General features: G+C 40.0%; 1 protein-coding gene across 1 annotated transcript; it reads right to left on the reverse strand.

Moving 5' to 3' along the window:
- Positions 1-248: 248 nt before the first annotated feature.
- Positions 249-3,236, reverse strand: sox11a (SRY-box transcription factor 11a). The gene has a single exon (XM_017475352.3). The coding sequence runs from the start codon at positions 3,125-3,127 to the stop codon at positions 2,012-2,014; it is 1,116 nt and encodes a 371-aa protein (XP_017330841.1). The 5' UTR covers positions 3,128-3,236; the 3' UTR covers positions 249-2,011.
- Positions 3,237-25,454: the final 22,218 nt, after the last annotated feature.

Below are 25,454 nucleotides of genomic sequence, written 5' to 3' on the forward strand. Positions count from 1 at the left end.
TTATATGTTTTTGATAAAGTGCTTGAAAACCATTCAGAAATTACAGTGTAGCTTCTAGACTCATATTATTGGTTAATTGGCATGCCAGCTATGCTTATGTTTTATTTTTTGTCATAGGTTACACAAAATTTGCCTGATGTGTGTTTTGAGAAGCCCGTCAAAGAATATTCAAGTAATATTTATTTTCAACAGACAATCCCCCACCACTTCCTCTAGCTGATATCCTTGTTAAGAAACTAGAAGCATGATTTATGGTGTAGATATTTATTTATTAAAACATGAGTCAAAGAGATTCACACTTGGAATGTGAGGCAACTGCTGCTCAATGCGTCACCACTTCTCTTGGTTTTCACATTCCCGAACACGTATTCGAAACAGACTTCATGTAAGACCCACATCAAATAAACAAAATCTGCTTAAGTGCAAGAAACCAAAAAAAAATACAGGTCTATGGTTGTATTTAGAAAAGAAGGCAGTCTTACGTTGAACATAATACGTTCCATCATATGAAACAAGGATATGGAATGTACTTTTCTTTTTGCTTGCTTGACATTTTTTCAGCCAGCTTACCTACAATCAATACCTGCCAAATTTTTATTATTGTTTTAAACAGGGTCATTTTCTATAGCTTTCTTGTAGTAAATCAAATGTTTTTAGAGGGATACTGGTTTTATTTATTTATTTTCTATCCACAGTAATGCATCATGTCATGTGGTCATTCTCAATTTCTTTTCCATCAGTTCCAGCTGATTACTTTCCTTATCACTGTAAAGACAGACTTCAGCATGGTGACAGATCATATTGTTCATACCCCACATGTCTGCCTGGCCACCATTTGCTACAATAAAAATGTAGATGGTCTGCATTTACATGTAAATATATTGCACAAACAAAAGAAAAATGAAGGGGAAACAATATGTGCCATAACAAATAATAATAATAATAATAAAAAAAAAAATCCAGTTTCACACCTGCGATTTGGGACCCATCCACATATCACGAGTATGATATACATAAACTCCTAACTTTTACTATTTTACAGTACATATACAATCTGGAAACTAGTACCAGCATGGAGGTACATCTCTTTTCTCTCCTTTTCTCTCCCTTACAAATGCCATTATGTTCTACAAGTACTGGACGAATCTGATCTACAACTGTACAAAAACAAAAACAAAAAAGCTTCAAATCACAAGGCATTGCTGAGTCGAGTCTGAATTGATCTGGAACTCGCTTTTGCATGCTCAGATAAACTAATGTGGGAAAGAAGTGCCTGAAACTCACTGAGCGCGCGGTAAAGAACATTCCCCCTTTTTTTTGCACTGTACAAAAATACGCCTGAAAATAGTTTGCTTTCTTTTAAAAACATGAGGTCTGTTTATGTATCAAAACGGGTCCTCCGACAACTGTGACTCCGGAGAGGATTAAAATAGGCTGCTTTAAGGTTCACGCCGGTAGGTAAACGAGAATCGGGTATAAAAACAGACAAAAGAAGACCTTTCGAAAGAACAGAAACGACCGTGTTTTTTTGTTTGTTTGTTTTGTTTTAAGCTGGCGTCCTGAATGAACGGTGAAAAAAGTTCACAGATTCGCTTCGAGTCAGTCCACAGTCTTAATGAGTTCATCTCCCTGCAGTTATAAAGAGGGTTAAAGATGCATAGAAGTTCTCAGATTTTTTCCCCATTGCGGCCCGACTGTAGTCGATCGATATATTGTAGACCTACAGAAAAAATCCTTAAAACCCTGTCATGCTGCCAGAAAAAAAGTCTGTTTTCATTTACGCTTCCTTCTTTCTCTCTCTCTCTCTCTCTCTCTCTCTCTCTCTCTCTCTCTGCTACAGTACCCTTCTTCGTACGCCATCTACTCATCCAATCTTTCTCTCTCCCTTCCCCCAAACTGCTAAGCAGTCTTACACCGCAAGGTGATGGAGGATCACAACAAACAAACGTGTACACGACACGTCAAATTCATCATTTTGTTTTCAGTCCTTCTGCCGAACGTTATTACTATTTTAGTACGTAAACACCAGGTCGGAAAAGTTTTTCTCGAGCCAGTCGCCGGCGATCATTTCGCTCAGTTCGGGTGTGCAGTAGTCGGGGAACTCAAAGTGCGAGCCGAGGCTGCCTTCACTGAACGAGTCCAAGTCTTTATCCACTAGGGAGAGAGAAAGATTTGAAGCGAGGCCGCCCGACTCGGAGCACTGTGAAGCTGCCGCTAAATTGAGGCTGAAATCGAACAGGAGGTCGTCCGAGTCGTCGCTCGAGCTGGACGATGTGGACACGGACCGCGCCGAGGCTGGGGAGGACGACGAGGAGGAGGAGGTGCACGCCGGGCTCTGCTTGGTGATGTTCTTGAAGTTGTAGTAGAGGCGCGCGCCGTGTGGCGCTGAGCTCCGCGTTGCGTCTTCGTACATACTGGCGGTCTCCGGGTCTGCGCCGGCGCTTAGCGTGGGACTGGCGGGAACTTTAGCCGCGCTATATGCGCGAGTCTGCTCCTCGTCGTCTAGGCCCTTTAAGCGCGCCTGCGTCCTCTCCTCCTCATACTCGTAGTCGTCATCGTCATCATCATCCGTAAACTCGCTCTTCACGATTTTTGCCACTTTGGCACTCTTGTACGCGTAGTCATCCGCGTACTTGCTTCCAGACTTGCTCGTTTTCAGTTTGGGACACTTCTTGTTGGAAGCACCGCCGCTCTTCGGCATCTTCGCGCATGACTTCTCAGGAGACAGCGCCGATTTGGACGAGTTATTGTCCAGCTTTGGTTTTTTCTTCGGACGGTATTTGTAGTCAGGGTAGTCTGCCATGTGCTTCAAGCGCAACCGCTCGGCTTCGCGGATGAACGGGATCTTCTCGCTGTCCTTCAGCATTTTCCAGCGTTTGCCCAGGCGCTTGGATATCTCGGCGTTGTGCATGTCTGGCGACTGCTCCATGATCTTTCTCCGCTCGATTTTGGACCATACCATAAACGCATTCATGGGCCGCTTGATGTGGCCAGTGGCTGTCCGGCACCAGTCCGGGTTCATCTCGGAGCCGGGCACCGGGCTGCACGCCATAAACTCGCTCTCGTCAGAGTCGGTCGCCTCTCTGGACAAACTCTCCGTCTCGCAGTTCTCCGTCTGCTGTACCATGCTTCTGTTATCACCCTCGCAGCACCTCTCTCTCCCAATGCCAGAGTCTCTGCACAATATTTCACCAGTGCGCGTCTGCTCGCTGCGTTAACTCACGCTCATCCACTGTTCCGAGTTACAAACCGCCTTCTTAACTAGTTTTTTGCTTTTTTCCTGGCCATGATGTCACCAGGAGCGCTCCAATCGCTGCCTCTCAGCTCCGCCCATCGCACCCACTGCTTCTCCTTAACCCTTTTGGCGCACCCCGTTGACGCCTGGCCACTTTCAAGCACAGGGTTACCAGATTGCTAATCCACCTTACTGAATTGTACTATCTCTATTTAAACCAGTCTAGGGGGAAAATTCCCTGGGCTGTGGTAGATGGCCTCTTTTGTTGATTTTTCCTCATTTGTGTTATTAATAAAACATTTAAGTTGAGTGGGTTTGATTTACCTATAAATTGATTAGTGATTGAGCTGAAAAGAGTTGATTAGGCAACCCTAAATGGATCACCCGCATATCAGGACATATTGTAAATCTTAAGTATACACGTTAAACAAACAGACAAAAAAAATGATATATGTTCAAGAATAACAGACACAAAACTGAAATCTATGAATGTGGATGGAAGCAATTTTCTGTCCCTACCCCATACCATCCCCCTCTTTCACTCTCTCAATAGGATACTGAAGGTGGCGCTTGGACACTGTTCCTGTGTGCACAAGTACGCGTGTTGCTTTAGCTGTTCTACATGAATTAACTGAATATTAGAGAATATAGTTCAATAAACAATGTTTGACTTTGAAGTGGGTTCTTCTTTTACTACATGATTTATATGTCAGTAAGTAGCCTAAATCTGACAGGCTTGCTACTGATGCTTGTATGGTTGCATTTTACATTTCCTTCATTGTTAACAAAGCTGTCTATCATGGTCCAATCCTAGTCCTATCCACTCTGGTGATACTGAGGTTTCGTGTTTAGACAAGGAACACTAAAATCAACTATAAAAGCAAAATAATAAAGGTTCTCTCCAACGGTATAATCTGTGACTAAAATTGTTTTTTAATGAAAAAAGGAAAATAATACTGGTGTTACTGCATGTGTTTAGTTTGCTGTGTCTAGAGGAACTTGTGTGTTTCAAGTGTAATGCCGTTACACGTAGTTAGCAGTTAGTTTAGCCCAAAATGTGTTCTATTAAATATTTACCCAGCAGTTGGGCTAAAAATAACCCAATTTGGGTTGTTTTTAACCCAGTGGTTAACTGGGTTGTTTTTAACCCAGTGTATGTAACTGAATGTCAGTAAAAGAAGCCAGTGGTGTTGTAATTTTATATCTTCAGTGAACGGAGGCAAGACCAATCAGAGGGTTTACAGGAAAATACATGGAAACACTCGTGTCTTATTGCCTGACGTCTCTCAATTCTGCCAAATGCTAGCTCACACAATCAGTGTGAGGAAAAATGGATATACGCTGATTATATTTTATTTATTTATTTATTTATTTATTTACATTTTTTTAAACCAGTAAAGGGGTTGAAACTGAAACAGTAACATCCTCTCATGCTGAGCAGGAAAACAAGGTGTGTAAATGTCTATATGAGTTCCAGTTTATGTGAGCATGAGCAGAGCACAAGGAAAGATTATGCACTTTGCATGGCACTGTAGCAGCTAATCCCATAGTTTAGTTGTGCCTCCCCTTGGCTAGAGACACCAAACTAGTCTAGTTAGAAATGTTTTATATTTTGTTGGTCTGGTAGCCTTCAAACAGTGAGAACACCCGAGGCAAGTTTTATGAAAAAGCCAACTATTTCTGATCATGTCATACATTGACGTGTGCTAAAATTACTGAAAGAACTTTGAGTTTCACTTTATAGTGTATTTTTGTAGATTTGATAGATTTTGAAAGTAACTTGAAAGTAAAGTAATTAGTAATCTGATAACTTTTTACATGCAGTAATCAGTAATGTAATAAAATTGCAATTTTAAGGTAGTAATTAGTAATATGTAGTGGATTACATTTTTTGATTAATTTACCCAACACTGGTCTATTCCCATTTCGTCATTCAGGGATGCTACTGGAATTGATGCATTTGCTGCAACTGTGTGAATTTTTATTTTGTCCCCTAGAGGGCAATCACTAGCCCCTTTGCCACTGTCACCTTCCCCTGTACTGCTGGTATTAGTTGCCCCTGCTTGAGACCTGTTTTTTTCCCCTTCTCTGTAGCTTGGGATTGGATTCGAATGAGGTATGCTGATTCTTGATATGCTTTCAAATCAATTTATATCATAAGCCTGATTTGGCCTGGACTTTGTAAGTATTCAACAGCCATGTCATAGCAGTGTGCAGGGTTTATACAGCTCTTAAACAACTATGTGTGTTCACTGTTTTTTATATTAAACTGTCCATACCTTTTACAATCACCACAGTCAGTTCTACAGAGCAATAAAAATAACAACCTTTTATCCAGATCCCACCTATTACAGTGGAGAGTGCAAGAAACCTGTCTCTGTCCCTTGGGAAGAAAGATAGGACAAATGTGTGTGCGTGTGTGCTTTTTTTGGTGGGGGGCCTGGTTGTATGTGCAGTCTTACTGCAATTTAGTCTGAGTTGCATCATCATGCGCGCGCGCGCTCTCTCTCTCTCACACACACACACACATAACACACAGAGGGCTGAATAAGAGCGGCTTAATGATGTGCTCCTCATTAGCATGGCTCGTTAAGGGCTGTGAATGAGGTGTGAGTGTCAGCTGCTGCAGAGGTGGGAGTCATACAGAAAGGGGAGGGTCCCTCTGTGCAGAGAAATCTGAGACGCCCTCTGCCTCAAGTATGATACAAAGACCCACATACACACGAACACATGCAAGGAACGTGTGAGTCTGTAAACAGATAAAGCAGTAATACTGGTGGACTTTGTCTTTGCATACAATCAGAAGTTTTAAGATCGTTTCTCACTTGTCCTGCTTCATGACCAGAAAAAAAAAAAAAAAATTAGGGATGATGTAACAGCACAACAGCCTTTTCTGAACACAATAAATACATTGGGCACATGTTAAATATGTATTTAAATAGATTCATTCTCACTTAATATGTGCACAAATACTCAAAAAACAAGCCCTTAAACCATGTAGAGCTGTGCTTACCATTAAAATGCAATTCACATGCGGAATAAAATCTTTGTTTGCTTATCTAAATCTCCCCAAAGCAACTGCTTTTCCTTCAGAGGAGCAGTGAAGCAAGGATCAATACAAAGGCAAACTGGGGGCTATCTGATCCTGCAAACACAATTCATCTCTTCCACATAGCTTCAAGACAGGTGGGTCTACTCTGCATGCTATCTGATGGGTCAACAAAAGGGGGAAAGGGAGTTGTTTTGGGGGCACCTACAGACGCAAATTAAGTTCTCACTCACATTGCACACTGCAGAATGTTCTATCCTCACAGGACAAAGCCTTTCTCAATTTAAAGGAAGTTTTTAATGCTAATGGCACAATTCACCCAAGTGTATTCAAATACTCTGTAACTATGCAAAGGGTGAAATATTCATCCCTGGAGTTATCAAGGTGTGCTCTATTATCTGAACAGTGTGGCTAATATTCTCTAAGAAGTCTTAAGAATATAAATTGATATGTGTGGAGTGAATAACGGTAGCTTTTTAAATGTGGGCAAATATCATATAGAACCTGTAATCTGTCTCCCAAACACCATCTGTCAGAGTAAAAATAACACTACTTCTAATAATACAGAGAACTGTTAGAAGACACTATAAGATAGTAATGGGTTCTGCAACATCATTCTGAGTAGTTCTGTATATGATTTGAAATTTAAAATAGGAACAGTTCCCTTAGATTAGGCAGAAAATACATAGTTTATTAAGACTCCATAATTAACTTTCTCTGTATAGTAATGCTTCTTTGCTATGTTTTGCTCAGATGACATTAACACTGTTTTCCTTCAGGTTAATATTGTCATCAATTCTAAGTGTTACACTAGGACACCAGGAGTTTGGGTGAGAGTAAGGATGAAGGAAGGAGAAGGTTACTGCTGTATATTATCCAACAAATGCAGCTGTACTTAGCAGTGTCAGGTATCTTGCCATGCATGAACCAGCTGATGGCTGACACTTCTCTAAAATGTCATTAAGCAGCCCTCAAACAAGACAAAAACTGGGCAGATCTTCAGTTCTCAGCTCTCCTCCATCCCCCCGGGCAGAGTACAATTTCCCAAACCTCTTTCGTGGCTGGAACCCTAAATGACCAATTTAGTGAGAAAGCCAAAGCCACCACAGCCAAGTGGTGGAAAAAATTAAAGAATTACAGGAATTGAAGCAGCAACAGCTGTGAAACCACCTTCCAGCTCCTGGAATTTATTGAGAAAACACATGCTGAGACTTCTGTTCAGGGTGCCGGTCACTCATTCACCCACAAAGGTGAAGCATGGGCTGTTGTCATGCAGCTCCTCAGAGCTTAAAAACTCCAGCAGTGACATTCACCCATTATCATTTTGCTACATCTCCCAGTTCACCTCAATTTTGCTGTGGCATTTCAGAAAATTTTCATTCATTGTACAACTACCTTCTGAGTGTTTGTGTGTCTTGGGCCAATAAACATGTATTGAGATTGCCCTTGGGGCCCAAGGACTGGGGTAATGAGAGTGTGTTTAGTCTAGAGAGACTGGGACAAATGTTGATGGATTGCATGGCTATGGGTTAACTTCCTCTAACACACACTAAAGCATTGAGAATGAGCGAGCGTTCTGCTCATTTTTGCGTGCCTACAAGGTATGTGAGGGAGAAAAGCGAAAACCTTTACTGTGAACAGAAGAGTGCATAAACATAGACTTATCAATTTATGGTTAATCAATTTCATCAAGAAGAAAACAGTCTGTGGTGGGGGAAAAGAAAGCAGTTATCTCTACAAGTCAAAACAGAACACATGAAGAAGTTTCATGCAGCAGCCATGTCCATGAGCCATGAGCTCTACACTACAAACACTCCTGCACTACATCAACCAGCCCTACAGGCACATTTTAAACCCTGCAGTTAACAGATTTAATGAATTACATATGAAGGACTAAATTACCAAAAAATATAAAAGAACAAAAGTATTTGCATGATTACATGTTACTCTTCTAACACTGAATTTAAGAAACTATGGATTGAACCATTTAAAAGTTATGGTAATATGGTATACAATCTTGTCCCTGACATCCTTGGAGAGCTCTTTGGTCTTGGCCATGGTGGAGAGTTTGGAAATCTTTCTGATTGAGAGGGGGTCAAATACTTATTTCCCTCATTAAAATGCAAATGAATTTATAAAATTTTTGACATGCGTTTTTCTGGATTTTCTTGTTGTTATTCTGTCTCTCACTGTTCAAATAAATCTACCATTAAAATTATAGACTGATCATTTCTTTGTCAGTGGGCAAACGTACAAAATCAGCAGGGGATCAAATATATGTAAATGTATGTGTATATATATATATATATATATATTTATATATATATATATATATATATATATATATATATATATATATATATATATATATATATATAAATATATATATATATATATACATATACGATATATATATTTATTCACGTAAACTGGAACTCATATAGACATATACATACCTTATTACTGTTTCAGTTTCAACCCCTTTACTGGTTACTTGTCTTTAAGAGAGACAGAGCTCCTCAGATTGTTTAATATTGCTGTACATAAAATAGCTAAACTTTTTACAATTTCAACTCTTAAACTTCGGAAGCTTTCAACAGGGATGTTTTGGTTCTGAAGTACCATCTAGTGAATGTCACTTTTGTCACACCATGTGTCAAGTATAAACCATACTTTGCATCAGGCCATATCACACCACCCTATAAAAACACAACACTTACACCATGTCACGCCAACCTATAACAACACAACACTTCCCATTAGACTGGCAAGTCAGTGCCAGGAATATTCCTCTGGTTAGGCACTTACAACAAAATATGTTACTGATATAATACAATGATCGAATGTTACAGTAATCCTATATTATAAATATTATATCTGGAATAAAAAATTATGGGTGGTCAAGGCTTGGTGACCACTGCATAAACAGAAAAAACTGAATAACCTAGGAATTTAAGGAGTTAATTAAATACCTAATCTCATTTATGTCAAGAACGTTTGGTACAGGTAATAACATAAAAAAAAATTAAATAAAAAAAAAATGCTGTCACACTTAAAATAAACCCATCTGAAAAATATTTAAAGTAAAAAAAGGGATGCACAAGAAAATTCTATTTCCCAATACACTTAGATCTTAATACTCTAGTGATAATCTCAATAAAAATGACTGTTGAGCAGATAAAATGGCTCATTTTAACATGACAGATCTTTCTTCTACAGCTTCGTTCTCCACAAATGGAAACACGTGAGACTTTTTGTAGAACAGCCGCCTTTTTAATGAGGGGAAAAGGAGATCTGCTTTACCATGTTTGATCATTCAGAGCCTGGATGGAGGAAATTGTTTAAAAGTGAGCATGTTTTCACAGTAAATTTGTTCAATGTGGCCACAGCTCTGCTTAATAGAGTAATGACCCATGAGGCGTTTCACTGGCGCTGAGAAGGCTGTTTAAAGGGAGGTAAAGCATACCAATAAACATCTGTGCATAATAAATATGCACATTTTCATTCAGTTCACCTCTAGACTTTTTTTCACATATTGGAGCATGAGCGGTTGCAAAGATGATGTTTAAAAGTTTGAGCCAATCACATGGACATTCCATATACTTATGAAGATACAAACTCCATTAAGGCTTACAAATCAACACTGTGGTCTGTGGTAACAGGCATTTAACAATGACTTCTAGTTTCAGCACCACTTGATTAGTAGTTTGTCACTTTAGGAAATTTGATTCAAGGTGATTCCTTTAATGTGTGAGTTTAATTATGCCATGTGTAATTACATCGTCACTCTCAGGTATGCCAAAAAACAAATTTATATAACGAAGTGACTGACCTGAAAATATCGCATGCTTTTATGTGTACATCTGAGGCATATTAAAGAATATTAAGAACAACATAATCACATAATATTTCATACGTGGATTAACCACAATGGTCATTTAAAAAATACAAAAGGGTCAACAAAATAAAAGATGCTTCTTATTTTTGTCAAAAGGCTGCTCATTTTACAGAAAATTGTTACTAACATATAACTATCAATTCTAAAAGCAAATGTTTCTGAAAACCTAAAAAATCCCCAATAAAATGAACAATACACAAGTCTGTGGCTTTTTTGACATTTGGTCATTAACCCATAAATAAAAAGTACAATAAAAATGTTTTTCTTTTATCTGTCATTTTCACTATTGGTCAAGCAAACATCATTTAATTGACTGCAATGAGTGAAATGGTTGTATTGCATGAGTGACAAGTTTCAAATAAATCCTCTACTTATTCACATAGCATGTAACATGTTCAAATTCAAGGTCTAAACATATTAATGCAGCACTATGGTCAACTTACAGTAGTGTTATAAGTTTCTTCATGGGTAAAGAATGAATAGAAGACAGAACCTTTTAATAATCAGGTCATATTACACTGTATATGTAAGTACTATGTTTGAACTCCACACTGCTTATCCAACACAGGGTCCAACGGGAGCCTGGAGCCTATCCCAGGGACCTCACGGCACAAGGTGGGGGACACCCTGGACAGGCTGCCGACCCATCACAGGGCACAATCACACACCAACAGCAATTTGGGAATGCATGTGTTTGGACTGGGGGAGGAAACCAGAGTACCCTAAGGAAATCCCGAAACACAGTGAACATGCAAATTCTGCAGGATTCAAACCTTGGAGGTGCAACGCGAACGTGCTAACCACAAAGCCACCGTGCCCTCCTCCACACATTCACATACAATCAGAAAACCTTATCAAACAGTCTCTAAACACAGCCAGAATATTCATACAATGCAATTATATTAAAATGCTAATTTCCATTCTCCTCTATATTGAAGTCTTTTGTTGTCAGAGTATTAAGCGTGCACTGGCTACCTTCCTGATCAGCAAAGAGTGTTATCTTAGGGCTGCTATAAATTCTGTCATTTGAATGCACTGGGTCAAGGATAAATTTGACAGATAACATTCCTTGCCCATTATTCTCAGCAAGCAGGTAAATGGAGTCCTGTACTTGTGCTAAAAAACAGAATAATCATTCAGGCCATCAGGCACCGGCCATATTCATTCTTCAGCCAAGTAATAAAATGAAGAGGTCACACTGAGAGGGACAATGACCACTGCGGCCAAGATTGATGGGCTAGAAAGGCCAAAGAAATCCATGTTAAATCAAAGACATTTAGCGCTAATGAAAAAACCCACTGTAAATTATCTTATGAACTAATCTATTAGCGATAATGAATTCACACTGGCAGTTTAACCTTAGTTTTGCGATTCATTATAGCCGAGATTAACAAGGGATAAAACTTAAGCGGCGCGTCTGCAGGGAATTACGTCTGGGGGCCTGTTGTCAATCACGCCTTGCGTTCTGATGTCTTCCATTAGATGAGATGAATTAAATAAGACTTTCTTTCACGCATAGAGACACTTTCCCCAAGATAGTTAACTCTTCATTAACCAAATTAATAACATCCATCTTGTTCACTCTTGCCACACTGAGCTGACCTCTGGCTGTCAAAACTTCCCTGTAAGAATTGATGGATGAGGACCTCCAAACTCATTTCCCAAAAATCAACTGACGGTCCACCCCAATCCCATCCATCCATCTCCTGAGGCTATGCCACTGGCCACAATATAACAGTGAGCAGCCAAAGCAATAATTGACTTGAATGGAAATTAGGACCTGCATTTTAATTATATCTCCTGCAACTGTGTGCAAGTTTACAAAGGTAGCTAAACAAAGATTAGCACTCGGATTTGCTGGGAAGCATAGGTGATTGATCAAATCTGAGAACTTGTTTATGTAAACATTCCTGTCTTTCTCATAGCTGTGTGGTTACAGTAGGTTGCATAATTCATACTCAGACGAACCTATTGCCCTTAGTTCTTTCCTGAACAGAATCTGTGAGCAATTCAGCTTACACTTACTTCCTGAGACGACATTTACTCCTTCCTAGGAGAGATTTATTTTTCTCCCAGGGGTATGTGTAAGTGTGTGTGTATGTGTGAGAGAGAAGACAGGTAACAACGAAGAGGGCACATCAGCAAGATGTAGTGCAGCACTGGGTGCTTCCTTTTTCCTCACCAAACTCCCACTTGTACCTGTCACTGGGCCAAAGGGTGTGCGCTTTGCTCACAGGATGAACACAAGGGTGACCTCAGTGACAGGAGAAGAATAAGGGAATATGCCACTGTAGTTTAAAAAAACCAAATACTTCTGTGTCAGACTGAGTCTCTGAAGCTGAAACAATGAGCTCATCAAGCCTGGGAGGCTGATGCTGACCACATCTCCATTCCATGCTGAATTCCGACTCAATCACAGAGGCTTATAGTGCTTAGGTGATTATTTAATCAAGAGCTGGACATGTCAATAGACTGTGGCTGAAGATTAATTAGGAAGAGAGGTGACGACTTGGCTCTTCTTCCCCTCCCTAGTGAGTGAGTGCAATTGCTCAGGATGAGTGCAATAGCTGCTTGTAGATGGGAAGATAAATATTAACAGAGTAACACTTTCTTTAGCCCAGTTTTCAATTATGAGTGTTAATACTAATCATTCAACTCAAAAACAGCAATGATATTGAGCAGACATATAGTTTACTATAGAGTTTAGTTGTGATTGATGGAGGTGGACTACATCGGCATGCTAATTGCGGTCAGGCCAGCCTGAGCTTGATGAACGCTTATGACTCAGTCGGCTCCTGAATAACCCACCATTACTCACGTACTGCCTTTTTGCTGATGAAAGCAGAGGAAAGGCTTTGGATCAGTGCTGATCCTTATCATATAACAGCACATTAGCAACTCCTGACAGGTTTTACACCATGACTCCACACAAACCCAAATGCAGACATGAGCACGATGACTGTAACTCTTAGATTGAGTTCATCAGCTTTTCTGAGTTCTGGAAATGCTGTCATCTTGAATTTAATAGTTTAAACTGACAGCATGAATGCAGAGCTCAAGCAAACTATAAAATATCTCAAGAGACACATGGAAGGGAGGTAATTGGGAAAGAGGGCAAGATGTTTACCTGAATGTGACAGCTGAGGAAATCTCCAATTATGCATAAAGACAGGCCTCAGTTCGCTTGCATAGTAGTCACCTTTGAGGAGGAAATGACTTGGCCACTAAGACAAACATATAACTTCCAACATCTCAATAAATGTCAGAAATATCTCATTATGTAAAGGAGTACAACATGCAAGAACTGAGTATGGAAAAGTGTAATTAGGTTGTATAGTGACCGAGGCTAGTGGTAAACTAGGGGTGGTGGCAGGATCTGGGTTTGCATGAAGGGTTTGGAGCTTCATAGCAGATGGGAGAGGCTGTGGGGCCACAACTTCTTGCGTATTTATGATGTGGAGCATGTAAGATATGTGCTGGCTAAGTTCCATGTCCTTCAGATAACTGCTCAATCTTTCTTGCTATGATTACACACTCACACACACATAGCTGCGTTAGCCCTCAGAGCAAGGTTTGTCGGAAAGGGATCAAAACAACATGTTAACATCTAAACAGCATGTGAATGACATAATAACAAAACATAACATAGTGATAACATAATTCTAATGTATATTGAGGCACGAATGAATACAATCTCTCAAGCAAGACTGAGCAACCTGATAACAACTAGCACTGTATATACACTGTAAATATTAATGCCACATATATACAATAGTTATAGCTTAACTTAATAAATAACTGATTATATAATATCTTTATATACTCTTTAGGGGTCAGAAATGAACTGAATTCATAAATCACATTTAGGAAATAGATGTTAATCCTTCTCTTGAAACGTCAGATAGGAAGTTGGGAATAAAAGTATGCATGTACAAAGTGTTCACACAGATGTTTCCAATGAAGCTGCTCTCCCAGGAGAAATATCTGACAGAAAAGAATGAATGGAGATGATAGTGAAACAGGAGGATGAGAAAAACATCAAACAGATTTGGTTGCAGTCCAGAGAAAAATACTTTTGATCAGGACAATATTCAGTTTTTGTAACAACAGACAACTGGTAAATGTTAAATATTTGCGCAAATCTTTGAGCTGTTCTACTCCCAGGCAAATATGCTGACAAGCTATCAGGAAGTAGAAGAGTCACAATGCTCTTATCATTGATGTCGGTTTTTAACACTTGTAAAGTGTAGCTGAGAATTTCACCTTAATTTTTATTTTTTTTCTCTATAAGTGAGCCTTATAGTTTATGAAAGAGCAGGGGTGGATATAAGAAAATCTTTTCCAAAAATCAAAATTTATGTTAGAAGGAAGCTTGGAGGGGAACTTCACAGTCTGGCTGGTAACTTGCCTGTTAGTTGTCATTAGGGAAAAGAGAAACAGAATGAACCTGTTATTATTAAAACCCAGGGAGAGCAGTTGGCACAAACTTTATTTATTTATTTATTTATTCTTTTGCAGTGTTCAAGTAGCATCTTGGCTCCATCAGAACTAACATAGTTCTCGGTTCTGAATATCTCAATGTGAATTAGATACTAACATTCATAAATTCAGGCCATGTCCACAGTAATATGGATACCATACTGTATTTTCATCCATATTGGTGTTTTAGCCTTGTACCTAAAATGTTTTTCATCCACAGTGAAAGGCTGAGATGATAGGAAAACAGCCATATTGAGCTTAAGCAAAATGTGAATGCTACCTATAGAAATGCTACACATTTTTTTTTTTTGTAATGCATGCCAGTAAAGATGAATAAGGTAAGTGACAAAAGACTTGGAAGATAACAGCACTGAGCATGCAGAGGTTGACTGTACAGTAGTGAATACACTGCATGCAGTACTGGCAGCAGGTACCTCATCCAGAGTACAATATGAAAATGGAAAATTGTATCTGAAGCTGAAGATACAAAGAGATATTTCAAAAAGATATGTTTTCAGTGATTAAAAATAATGTTTCATTGTGGACATTGTGGCCAAATCTCGGAAAGGGGAGATGGCCTCAGACTCATTCTGTTTTCTTTTGGATTGAAGATATTGGACTATAATGTTATAGTTTAATTCAGGGAATCATACATCAATTTAGTAATAAATGTATCCATCAGTATCCTGGTCAGTGCTGCAGTGGATCCAGAGTCTATCCCAGAACATTAGGCGTGAACAGGAATACACCCTGGATTGGACACGAGTCTATCTTGTGTATCCTGAACACCATGCACACACACACATTCACACATGCATACATTCACACATACACTTACACTTACATGGGAGGTGGGAGGAACCTGGTAAACCCAAAGGAAACTTGGACTGGAGTTGCACTTAAGTCACAAAAAAATGACTTGCTCTTGACTTGGACTCGTGAACAACTGACTCGAGACTTGACTTGGACTTGAAGGTAGAGACTCGTGAAAAAAACAAGACATTTTTGTTGGCATTCCTGATTACATTCTCTCTTTACTACCCCACATGATACATACATCCATCCATCCATCTTCTACTGCTTACTCCTAGTAGAGTAGAGTAAAGTAGTAGTAGAGTAGAGAGGTAGAGTAGAGGTAGAGACTCGTGAAAAAAACAAGACATTTTTGTTGGCATTCCTGATTGCATTCTCTCTTTACTACCCCACATGATACATACATCCATCCATCCATCTTCTACCGCTTACTCCTTTTCAGGGTCACGGGGAACCTGGAGCCTATCCCAGGGAGCATTGGGCACAAGGCCCAAGGGTACACCCTGGAAAGGGTGCTAGTCCATTGCAGGGCACACTCACATACACACTCACACACCCATTCATACACTATGCTTTAGACACACCAATCAGCCTACCATGCATGAGGAAACCCCCTCAGGAAAACCCCCTGAACATGCAAACTCCGCACACACCCGGCGGGACTCGAACCCCAGACCCTGGAGGTGTGAGGCGAAGGTAGTAAGCCACTTAGCCACCGTGCGCCCCCACGATATATACATGCCTGGCACATCTGAAGGCGCATGTTCATCACCCATTGGAAAAGTGCTGTTATATAAATGAACGACAAATAACAATAAAGCCAAGTCTTAACTTGTGATAATCTTTGTGTCATTTAATTTGAAAAGCAATCAATTAATCCAGTGGGTAGCTGCGGTGTAAGCTCAAAATACATAGCACGTTTTTTTCTTGTGGTGACAGTCTCTGCATTTCAAGTTCAACTATAAATCACCCTCCAAAGGGCACTTTGAAGGGAGAGTAGTGAAGGTAGTCATGCTGTAAGATTGCTTCCAACTGAATTTCCAAAAAAATGACTTAAAAATTGACCTAGTGACTATTATTTTTGAGCACCACACCTTTTAGCCCTCCAAAGCTCTCACAGTGGATGGTAAAGTTGCAGAAGGGATTAGGGATAATCATTTCTGAATGGAACGCACTATGTGAATCATAGACTCTGATTCAAATTCAACTGATTCAAAATAACCAATCCAATGGAACGATCTGCTTAACGATCTGCTTAAGTGCAAATCCCGCCCCGCAGCCAATTATAAAGATTTCATTGGTCATGTCAGTCACAGTGCTGGGTTTGTGCTTAGCTGGTTTGGGGGGGAAATCACGTTATTAATAGAGATCTCTTCAGTTCTATGACATCAGCTAAACTCCCCTTCATCGTAACATTTAGTTTCAAAAACATTCGATATAATGGCAAATGGAATGCTGTATGCAGAACATGTGACCTAAACATCAAAGACACTAGCACAACAACATTGAACTTCATCAGACATTCGAAACCTGACAAGTAAGTCTTGTTTTCATGCTATAAAAAAAAGTTTAGCTAATGGTAACTATACATATTTTTTTTAGGTTTATTAATTTTCCAGTTTTGTTTTTACTCATTTTATATCCTCAAAATTACAAAAAAAGTGAAAAAATTTTTCAAACTTAAACCTGTGTGTAGTAATGTGACTGAAATTATTGGGAAAATAATTCCCTCAAAAAACTTATTGCTGCTTCTGTTATTTCCCACTTTTTTCAATAAATGAAAAGAGATATATGAAGTAAAACTATTCTATATATACCTTTGTCTTGCATATGGGATTTCATAAATGTTTAATGTTGATTTACCACTACAGTGTGATCAAAAGTGTAAAATATATAAATAGCCTAATATTGGAAATATTGGAAAACTGTCATGTCATCATGCCTATCAATTGTACGCTTCCTCAATTTCTTTGCAATTCTACGCTTCCTCAATGGGTTGCCATGGATCCCCCAGAGCCTTATGATGGATTTTTCGGCTACCCTGAGTATTTTCTGTTTGACTGCCAATTACATTTTTTGAGCCTGGCGCAACCCAAGCCTGACCCGAGGCAGTGGCTGGGGTTCATACTGTCCCGGCTCATTGGCCATGCCCACCAGTGAGTGTAGCATCTGGCCGGTACAGCACAAGGGGGACTCATCTCTGGAGTTCAAGCATGAGGTCAACATGGCTACCTCATCTCCAGAGCTCCAGCAAGAGACCCACAAGGCAGTCTCTTCTCCAGAGCTCCAGTCAGAGGTCAACATGGTGACCTCATCTCCAGAGCTCCAGCAAGAGACCCACAAGGCAGTCTCTTCTCCAGAGCTCCAGTCAGAGGTCAACATGGTGACCTCATCTCCAGAGCTCCAACCAGAGGTCAACATGACAACATATCCATAGTTCCAGCCAGGGACCCACAAGGTGTTCTCCCCTGCACAGCTCCAGCTTGAGACCCACAAACTGGTCTCTCCTACAGAACTCCAGCTTGAGACCCACAATGTGGTCTCCCCTGCAGAGCTCCAACCAGAGGTCAATGTAGTAATCTCAACTCCAGAGCTCCAGTCTGAGATCCACGAGGCGATCGCACCTGTAGAGTTCTTGCCAGAGGTCAATGTGGCGACCTCGTCTGCAGAGCTCCAGCCTGAGATCCACAAGGTGGTCTCCACTGCAGAGCTCCAGCCAGAGGTCAATGTGGTGACCTCATCTCCAGAGCTCCAGCCTGAGACCCACGAGGTGGTCTCCTCTGTCGAGCTCCAGCCAGAGGTCAACATGGCGACCTCATCTCCAGAGATCCAGCCTGAGACCCATGAGGTGGACTCACCTGCTGAACTCCCATCGGAGGTCAACGTGGTGACCTCCTCCTTTGTGTACACCTGAGGCTGCTGACATGGCGAACCAAGCTCTACTCCCACTTGAGGTGGATGTCACGACCAATCAAGCTCTGCTTACACCTGACTCTGCTGACGCAGCCAACCAAGTTCAATCTGCAGAGTCGATGGAGAACGACACTCAGCCTCCCTGCTCAATTGAGGACACCGCTCAGCATCCCTATAAAGCTAAGGATGCCACTCAGCCTCCCTGTTAAGCTGAGGATGTTTCTCCGCCTCCCGATGCAGCCAAGAGCTCCATTTTGCTTCCCTACTCTGCTTTGGACGTCACTATGCCAGACTTCTCTATGGACATCGCTCCACTTTCTTATGCTGCTGAGGACATTGCTCTGCCATCCTGCTCCGCTAAGGACATTGTTCTGCCCCTGTGCTCCATGGAGGACATCACTACACAATCCAGAAAGGCCGACAAGATGGCCCACCAAGTCAAGCCCTCTTTCTCAAGCTGATGACACAACTTCCCAAGCCTGTGTCTTGCCTAATGACCCCGGCGAACCAACCCCAGTCTCATGTCTGCTCCTCGGGGAACCTGCAACTTGTTGGACAATGCCTGCATTGGAACCTGAGGGGCTGTGTGATCATTTTGCCCAGAGGGCCAGTACCCCGGGGGAGGGAGTGTTTTTTGGAGCTTCATGAGAAGCACCCTTGGGGGGGGTTCTGACATCTCACGGCCAACCAGCGACTCCATTTCCAGAATGCACCATGAACTACAAGCATGGCCAACGACTACAACCCCCAAAGCTACACACTCTCACATCACCTTCTCTTGAGTACTAATCAGACACACCTGTTCCCAATTACAATATCAATGACACCACAATACTTAAGAGACTCAAATGCACACTGACGTGGTGAAGTATTGCGTGAGTGTTATCACTGTGCCAAGCCTTTCTTCCTTGTTTCTGTGCAATAGTTTTTGATCCTGTTCTCGTTCTTTGATTCTGTTTTGCCTTGTTTATGCCCATTTCCTGATCGCCTGACTATATGCCTGTTTGACCACGCCCGTGTCTCATGTTTTGGATTTGTCTGCCTCTCTTCAATAAAGCTCTTATCTGCACTTGCATCTGTCCTAAACTCCATTATGTTACAAAAACTGCCCCAGTAGAGAGGGTGTTTAGCCACGGTGGCCTCATTATGCGTCCTCATCACTCCGGGCTTAGTGCAAAAACACTATCAAATTTGATCTTTCTGAACTGTAACCAGCTTGCATAAAACTTTGTCTTTGGACACAAAGATCTTTTCTCACTGTAGAACAAAGCAGTACTGTGTATTTTAAAGCTTTTACTGTTATGCATAGTACATTTTGCATAAAATTTCTCTAAAAATTTAATTACTGTTCTCGTTCATTGATATTTTATCTTTTAAATGAAAAATCTATAAAAATTTCAAATTAAAATTTTATCCATTGTTGTTTACTGTATTTCACATTTTACATGAAAAGATATTTGCATGTCTTATTAGATGTAACATGTTTTTTTGATTGTGTATAAAAGTTAAATTAATGATTTAAGTAAAACCTTGTGTGCTTTTGTTACGAAATGGGAGGTGGGGCAGAAGCAGGTGCAGATCAACGTCTTTATTTTCACACAGCAGTCAAAACACAGGACTACAGTGGACAAGATTAACGAGGTTAAACATAGAACTAAAGTCAAGGCATGGAACGAGAGCAGGACATGAAAATAAGATCACTTAGCATGCGTAACACATTCACCATTACATTCAGTTGTACGAATAATACTGCGCGAAGTACAAAGTAACACCAGGGCTTTAAATATTAAACCTAATCAAGCTGGAACACAGACAGCTGGGGCAAATAAAGACACACTCTCGAACATCAACCAATGCTTAAACAGAAGGAGGACCAAAACCAAAACAAAGACACGTGTCTGTATGCCACAGTTCAGTCTCGTGCACGCGAGCTCTCTACAGCCGCTCGTGCATGTCGACGCCACAGTGCCATCTGCCGGCGAGAGCGTTACAGCTTTCTTACACAACTTTGAATAAATGAACAAAACATTCTGTAGACGTAATCGTTTTTAATATTTAAAAATTGATTTAGCCTTATACATTGTTAATTACAATAACTAGCTGAAAGAACTATTGCTAAAAATAGAACAAAGACTTGAGATTTGATTTGGACTCCAACTCAAAGACTTGAGACTTGACTTGGACTTGTACCTCAGGCACTTGTGAATATGTCTGCTTCACACAGACAGAGACTGCAATCAGAGGACCCTGGAGCCATGAGATGACAAGGCTACCCACGTTGCCACCATGTCTTCCTGAAATCATATGATTTCTACATAATACTTTTTATAATGAACTTTAAAAATGGGTATATAGCTGCTAAGTTGTGAATGAGTACTTGGCAATTACATATTTATTGTTTGTACAATCAATCTAACAGGACATTCCTGGGAAACAAGAAATATCAGTCAGTGACAAGTGGGTGGTTAAATACAAAATGTGTTATGTTCTATGTCGTTTAATGCACCTACATACAAATACCAGGAAATAAAAGCTGAAACTCTAAACTCTCTTCCCATATTCATCTTTTGATCTCAAACTCAAACGTCTTCAGTCTACAATACAAACAATTGAATTGGCTTTGCTGTGAAAATAGTTTCATGGGAGACTGTACATACAATGAATTGGAACATAAGTGTACAATGAAATAGATAAAAATTCAAATTTCAAAATTCAATTCAAAATTCAAACTCTTCTGTCTTGTTTACAAGTGTTGTAGATTATGTGAACACTTTATCAAGGGCATTAAAATAGGTTGTCTCAAGTGTAAACATGTTATGTGTAAATATGGCTGGCAGTAGGGTGAGGCCATGTCTGGTTCTGTGCACTATGAAAAGAGCCATTGAAAGGGCTCAGAGTGCAGGAATTTATGTTATGTAACATGCCCTATTACACTGCTGTGATTAGATCACTCTTTTATTCCCCAGCTTTAAACTCAATGTTCTCATGGCAGTAGCAATATATAGCAGTATGCTTAAGAACAAACTGATCTTCATCCATGGGATGTAGGGAATGACTATAGACATCGTAGCTTTTTAGTTATGAGTTCTTGTTTTTCAAGGAAGTAATCTGAAGATTATCCCTTCTATTTAAATGAATAATCATGAGTATTCATGATAGAAAGGTGCCAGATTCTTAGATACAATTGTTTTTAATAACATCATAACCCCACTCTGAAAATATATGTGGGGGAAATAAGTGTTGAAAGTGTCAAAAAAAAAATTCAGTAAATATATTATAATGAGGCTATTCATATGAAATTTTCAGCAGACATCAATATCAACTCAAGAAATCAGCAAATACAAAGAAATCCAAACATTAAAGTTGATAAATGAAGTTATGTGTAATAAAGTGGAATGGCACAGGAAAAAAAGTATTGAACACGATAACTACAATATATTTAATACTTTGTGGAGAAGCCTTTGTTGGTAATGACAGCTTCAAGATGCTTCCTGTATGAAGAAACTAATCAGCTGCAGTACTCGTGATTTTGGCCCATTCTTCTAAACATATTGTCTTTAAATCTTGTTCAATTTTATTCGTCAGGTGACTGACAGGGCCATTCTAACACCTTGATTTATTTCTCTGAAACCAATTGAGAGTTTCCTTTGCTGTATGTTTTGGACCGTTGTCCTGCTAGAAGGTCCACCCTCATCTCATCTTCATCATCCTGGTGGATGGCGGCAGATTCTTCTCAAGAATCTAAAGGGCTAAGGGTAAAGGGTAAAGGGCTCCAATCATCGTTCCTTCAATTATATGAAGTCTGCCTGTACCATGCGATGAAATGGTACCTGCTGCCAGTGTTTCTGGAGCTCTTTCTGAGTGGTCCTTGGCTCTTGGGCTACCCTTTTGACTATTCTATCTGTGCAAATTAATATCAGCTTGTTTAGTAAATTGATGGTCTATAAAAAGGCTTTTCTTTACCAAGGTGTCACACAAGAAACATATGATGGGTAAAAGCAAAGAGCTCTCCCAAAACCTTTGCAACCTTATTGTTGCAAAACATATTGATGGAATCAGATACAAACGTATTTAAAAACATCTGAATCCTCCAGTATGCACCCTTGAGACCATTATCTGCAAGTGCAAGCAGCATCACTCCATCAACCAGCCACGCAAGATGCTGTGTGACACCTTGGTAACGAAAAGCCTTTTTATAGTCCATTAATTTACTAACCCAGCTGATATTAATTTGCACAGATAGGAGGTATAATTACTTACAGATTTCAGCTAGTTCCTTGCCTTACCTTGGATAACTGCTTTTTCTTAGCATGCTCAATATGTTTTTCCTGTGGCATTCCAATTTATTACACATAACTTTATTTATGGGCTTTAATGTTGTGAATTCTTTATATTTCCGGATTTCTTGAGTTTATACTGATGTCTGGTGAAAATTTCATGTGAATAGCCTAATTGAAAATATATTTACTGAAAAAAATGTTGACACTTTCAATACTTATTTCCCCCACTGTATATTATAAATATAATAATAATAATAATAATAATAATAATAATAATAATAATAATAAACGTAAATGTGTTTCCTAATGTTCTTAAAGCTATCTCACGAAATATGAATACATTTTGGACAAAAATGTATTTTTTTCAATGTTATAAACACTTACTGCCCAGATAAATGGCTTTTTGGACAATCTAAGCCATTTGAACAAACCTTTATGTTGGAAGCGTGTTGAGCATGGTGACTGTTGACATGGGAAGCTTACTCCATAAATTAAGGACACACAATGTAGGACCTGCCATTTTAGGGACCATCAATATCAACAATTTGTTTGCAATGATGCCAAAAATCGCAAGAGAAAGTAGACATTTTAGCACAGATGGCAATGATTTATATTTTATCATCATAAAGAGGGACTACATTTACCCCACTAATCACATAAACATAAATAGTTATTTATGCACATGAGCAACATCTAGGAATGAGAATTGTTTTGCTCAATATTTATAGATGGGGCAGCAACATGGTGCATCGGTTAGCATTGCCAGCTCACAATTTTCCTGGTTCAATCCTGAGCTCAGGTTACTGTCTGTGTGGAGTTTTACATGGGTTTCCTCCGGGTTCTCAGATTTCCTTCCATGTCCCAAAACATACTGTTATGTGGATTGGATATGATAAATTACCCTAGGTGTGAATGTGTGTGCGTGTATGATGCCCTGCAATGGATTGCTGTCCTATCCAGGGTGTATCAATACATCTCATGCTCCTGGGGTAGGCTTTGGATCCACCATGAAACTGAACAGAATAAAGCACTTACTGAAATTGACCGAATGTAAATGTTCAATTACTGAACATAAATGAATGAATGTTCACAGACGGTTGGATAGCTAATACTATTGTATGGGGCAATGTTAGCTGCTCATCCAAATGTTTTGTATAAATCCTAAATTTCCATTTGAGAAACAGTACATTTTCTTTTTCCTTTATCAAAGTCAAAGCACATTTTTGGACACAAGTACATTGGTTAGAAGGAGATATTATGGGCATCCACTGATCCTCACAGGTTAGCTTGCCTAGGCTTATTTGAAATACTCCTGATGTGTTGATTTCCTTACAGTGCTTCCACAATTTGTGTTTTTTTTAAGAGTAAATGTTTAAGTGTAAATGAATTATGAATCACACTGAGTATCAGGTAGTAAATCAGACATACATTCTGATTTAATCTCACTCCGATGAACTCTTTGTTCAAAATCCCCCAAATAGCCAATAACTGCCAAAAATGTGTTTCAATGTAAAGTCAAGATGGTGATAAAGTGTGTCCAGTGCCCAACCTATGTTGTCAGATGTCAGGAGGAAATGCAAAGCTGTCATAAATGGTAACAGATTTATGGGGATAGTATCATTCTCCCCCCCCCCCCCCCCCCCCTCTCTCACTTTCTGAGTGTCCTCTCTTTGCCCTAAAACTAGGGGCCCTATTTTTTGAAAGGAAGCCAAATCCACTCAAATGTCCTGTTGAAAACATTACCTTAAGTTGCTGATTTTCCTCTGGTGAGAACGAGAGGATGAGACCAACTGATTACTTTTTTCCACCATAAGAAGACACATCCACGACCAGCAACAGAGACAGTTAAACTGAAGGGCACCGGGCCAGACAGAAAAGTCCTTAAGTTACAACAAGGAGAAGTATTCAATAACTCTGAGCTTCCAGGCTGGGTTCCAGCACCTGTTTTCTCTTGTCCTGGGTTGACGCTTGAAACATATGGGTTTTCAGCAAGATCTATTTTTTTGCCTGTTCCTTTGAATACCCCTTCAACCCCAGCTGTGCACAGTAATATTTTACATGTTGCTTTTAAAGAAAGTTCTGGTCCCTCCCCGTTCCAGCATACTGTATTTTCCTCTATTTTATAACCAAGAAGCATATGTATGTTTATGTTTTGGAGTTTTCTTAGCTAAAACATCTCAACCTAAAAAGGAAACAGGCTTCTGGTCTAAATAGGACTTGGAAATAAATAGTGTGTATTGTCTGGTAATTGACATGTAAATCCTCTTTCATCTCAGAAGCCCAAAATATGGCTGACTAAAAGCATGGCACATCAGGGAGAATATTGTATGTCTGAACTAACAGTGGCTTGCCCTGGTTTTATTCTTAGCACGGCAGCGTACAGTCAAAACAAGGCCGATTTCCTGAGAGGGGCTGCTGTGTGCTCCCGCTGGCCTTTTGTGTTGTTCTAGTTTAGAGGCTACGCCACTGGTGAGATGCAGGCCTCTCTCTCTATAGGAGCTTTGACTGAGGCAGCACTCAGTGAGGGGAGAGTGGAGTCTGGGCTGGTACTGTTCTTGCTCTGTGCAGCAGCTCTGAGTACTTCCAGCTGCCTGCAATGAATAGCGGTCTTTACACACACACACACACACACACACACACACACACACACACACACACACACACACACACACACACACACACGCACTCACACACAACCAGGCACACACATACACACCCCATCTCTATGCACTTTCTATACATTCTCCCTCTTGTTTTCTTGTGCACACACATTATCCTAATCAAACT

This window comes from Ictalurus punctatus, chromosome 9, assembly GCF_001660625.3.
Source record: "Ictalurus punctatus breed USDA103 chromosome 9, Coco_2.0, whole genome shotgun sequence".
NCBI lineage: Eukaryota > Metazoa > Chordata > Actinopteri > Siluriformes > Ictaluridae > Ictalurus > Ictalurus punctatus.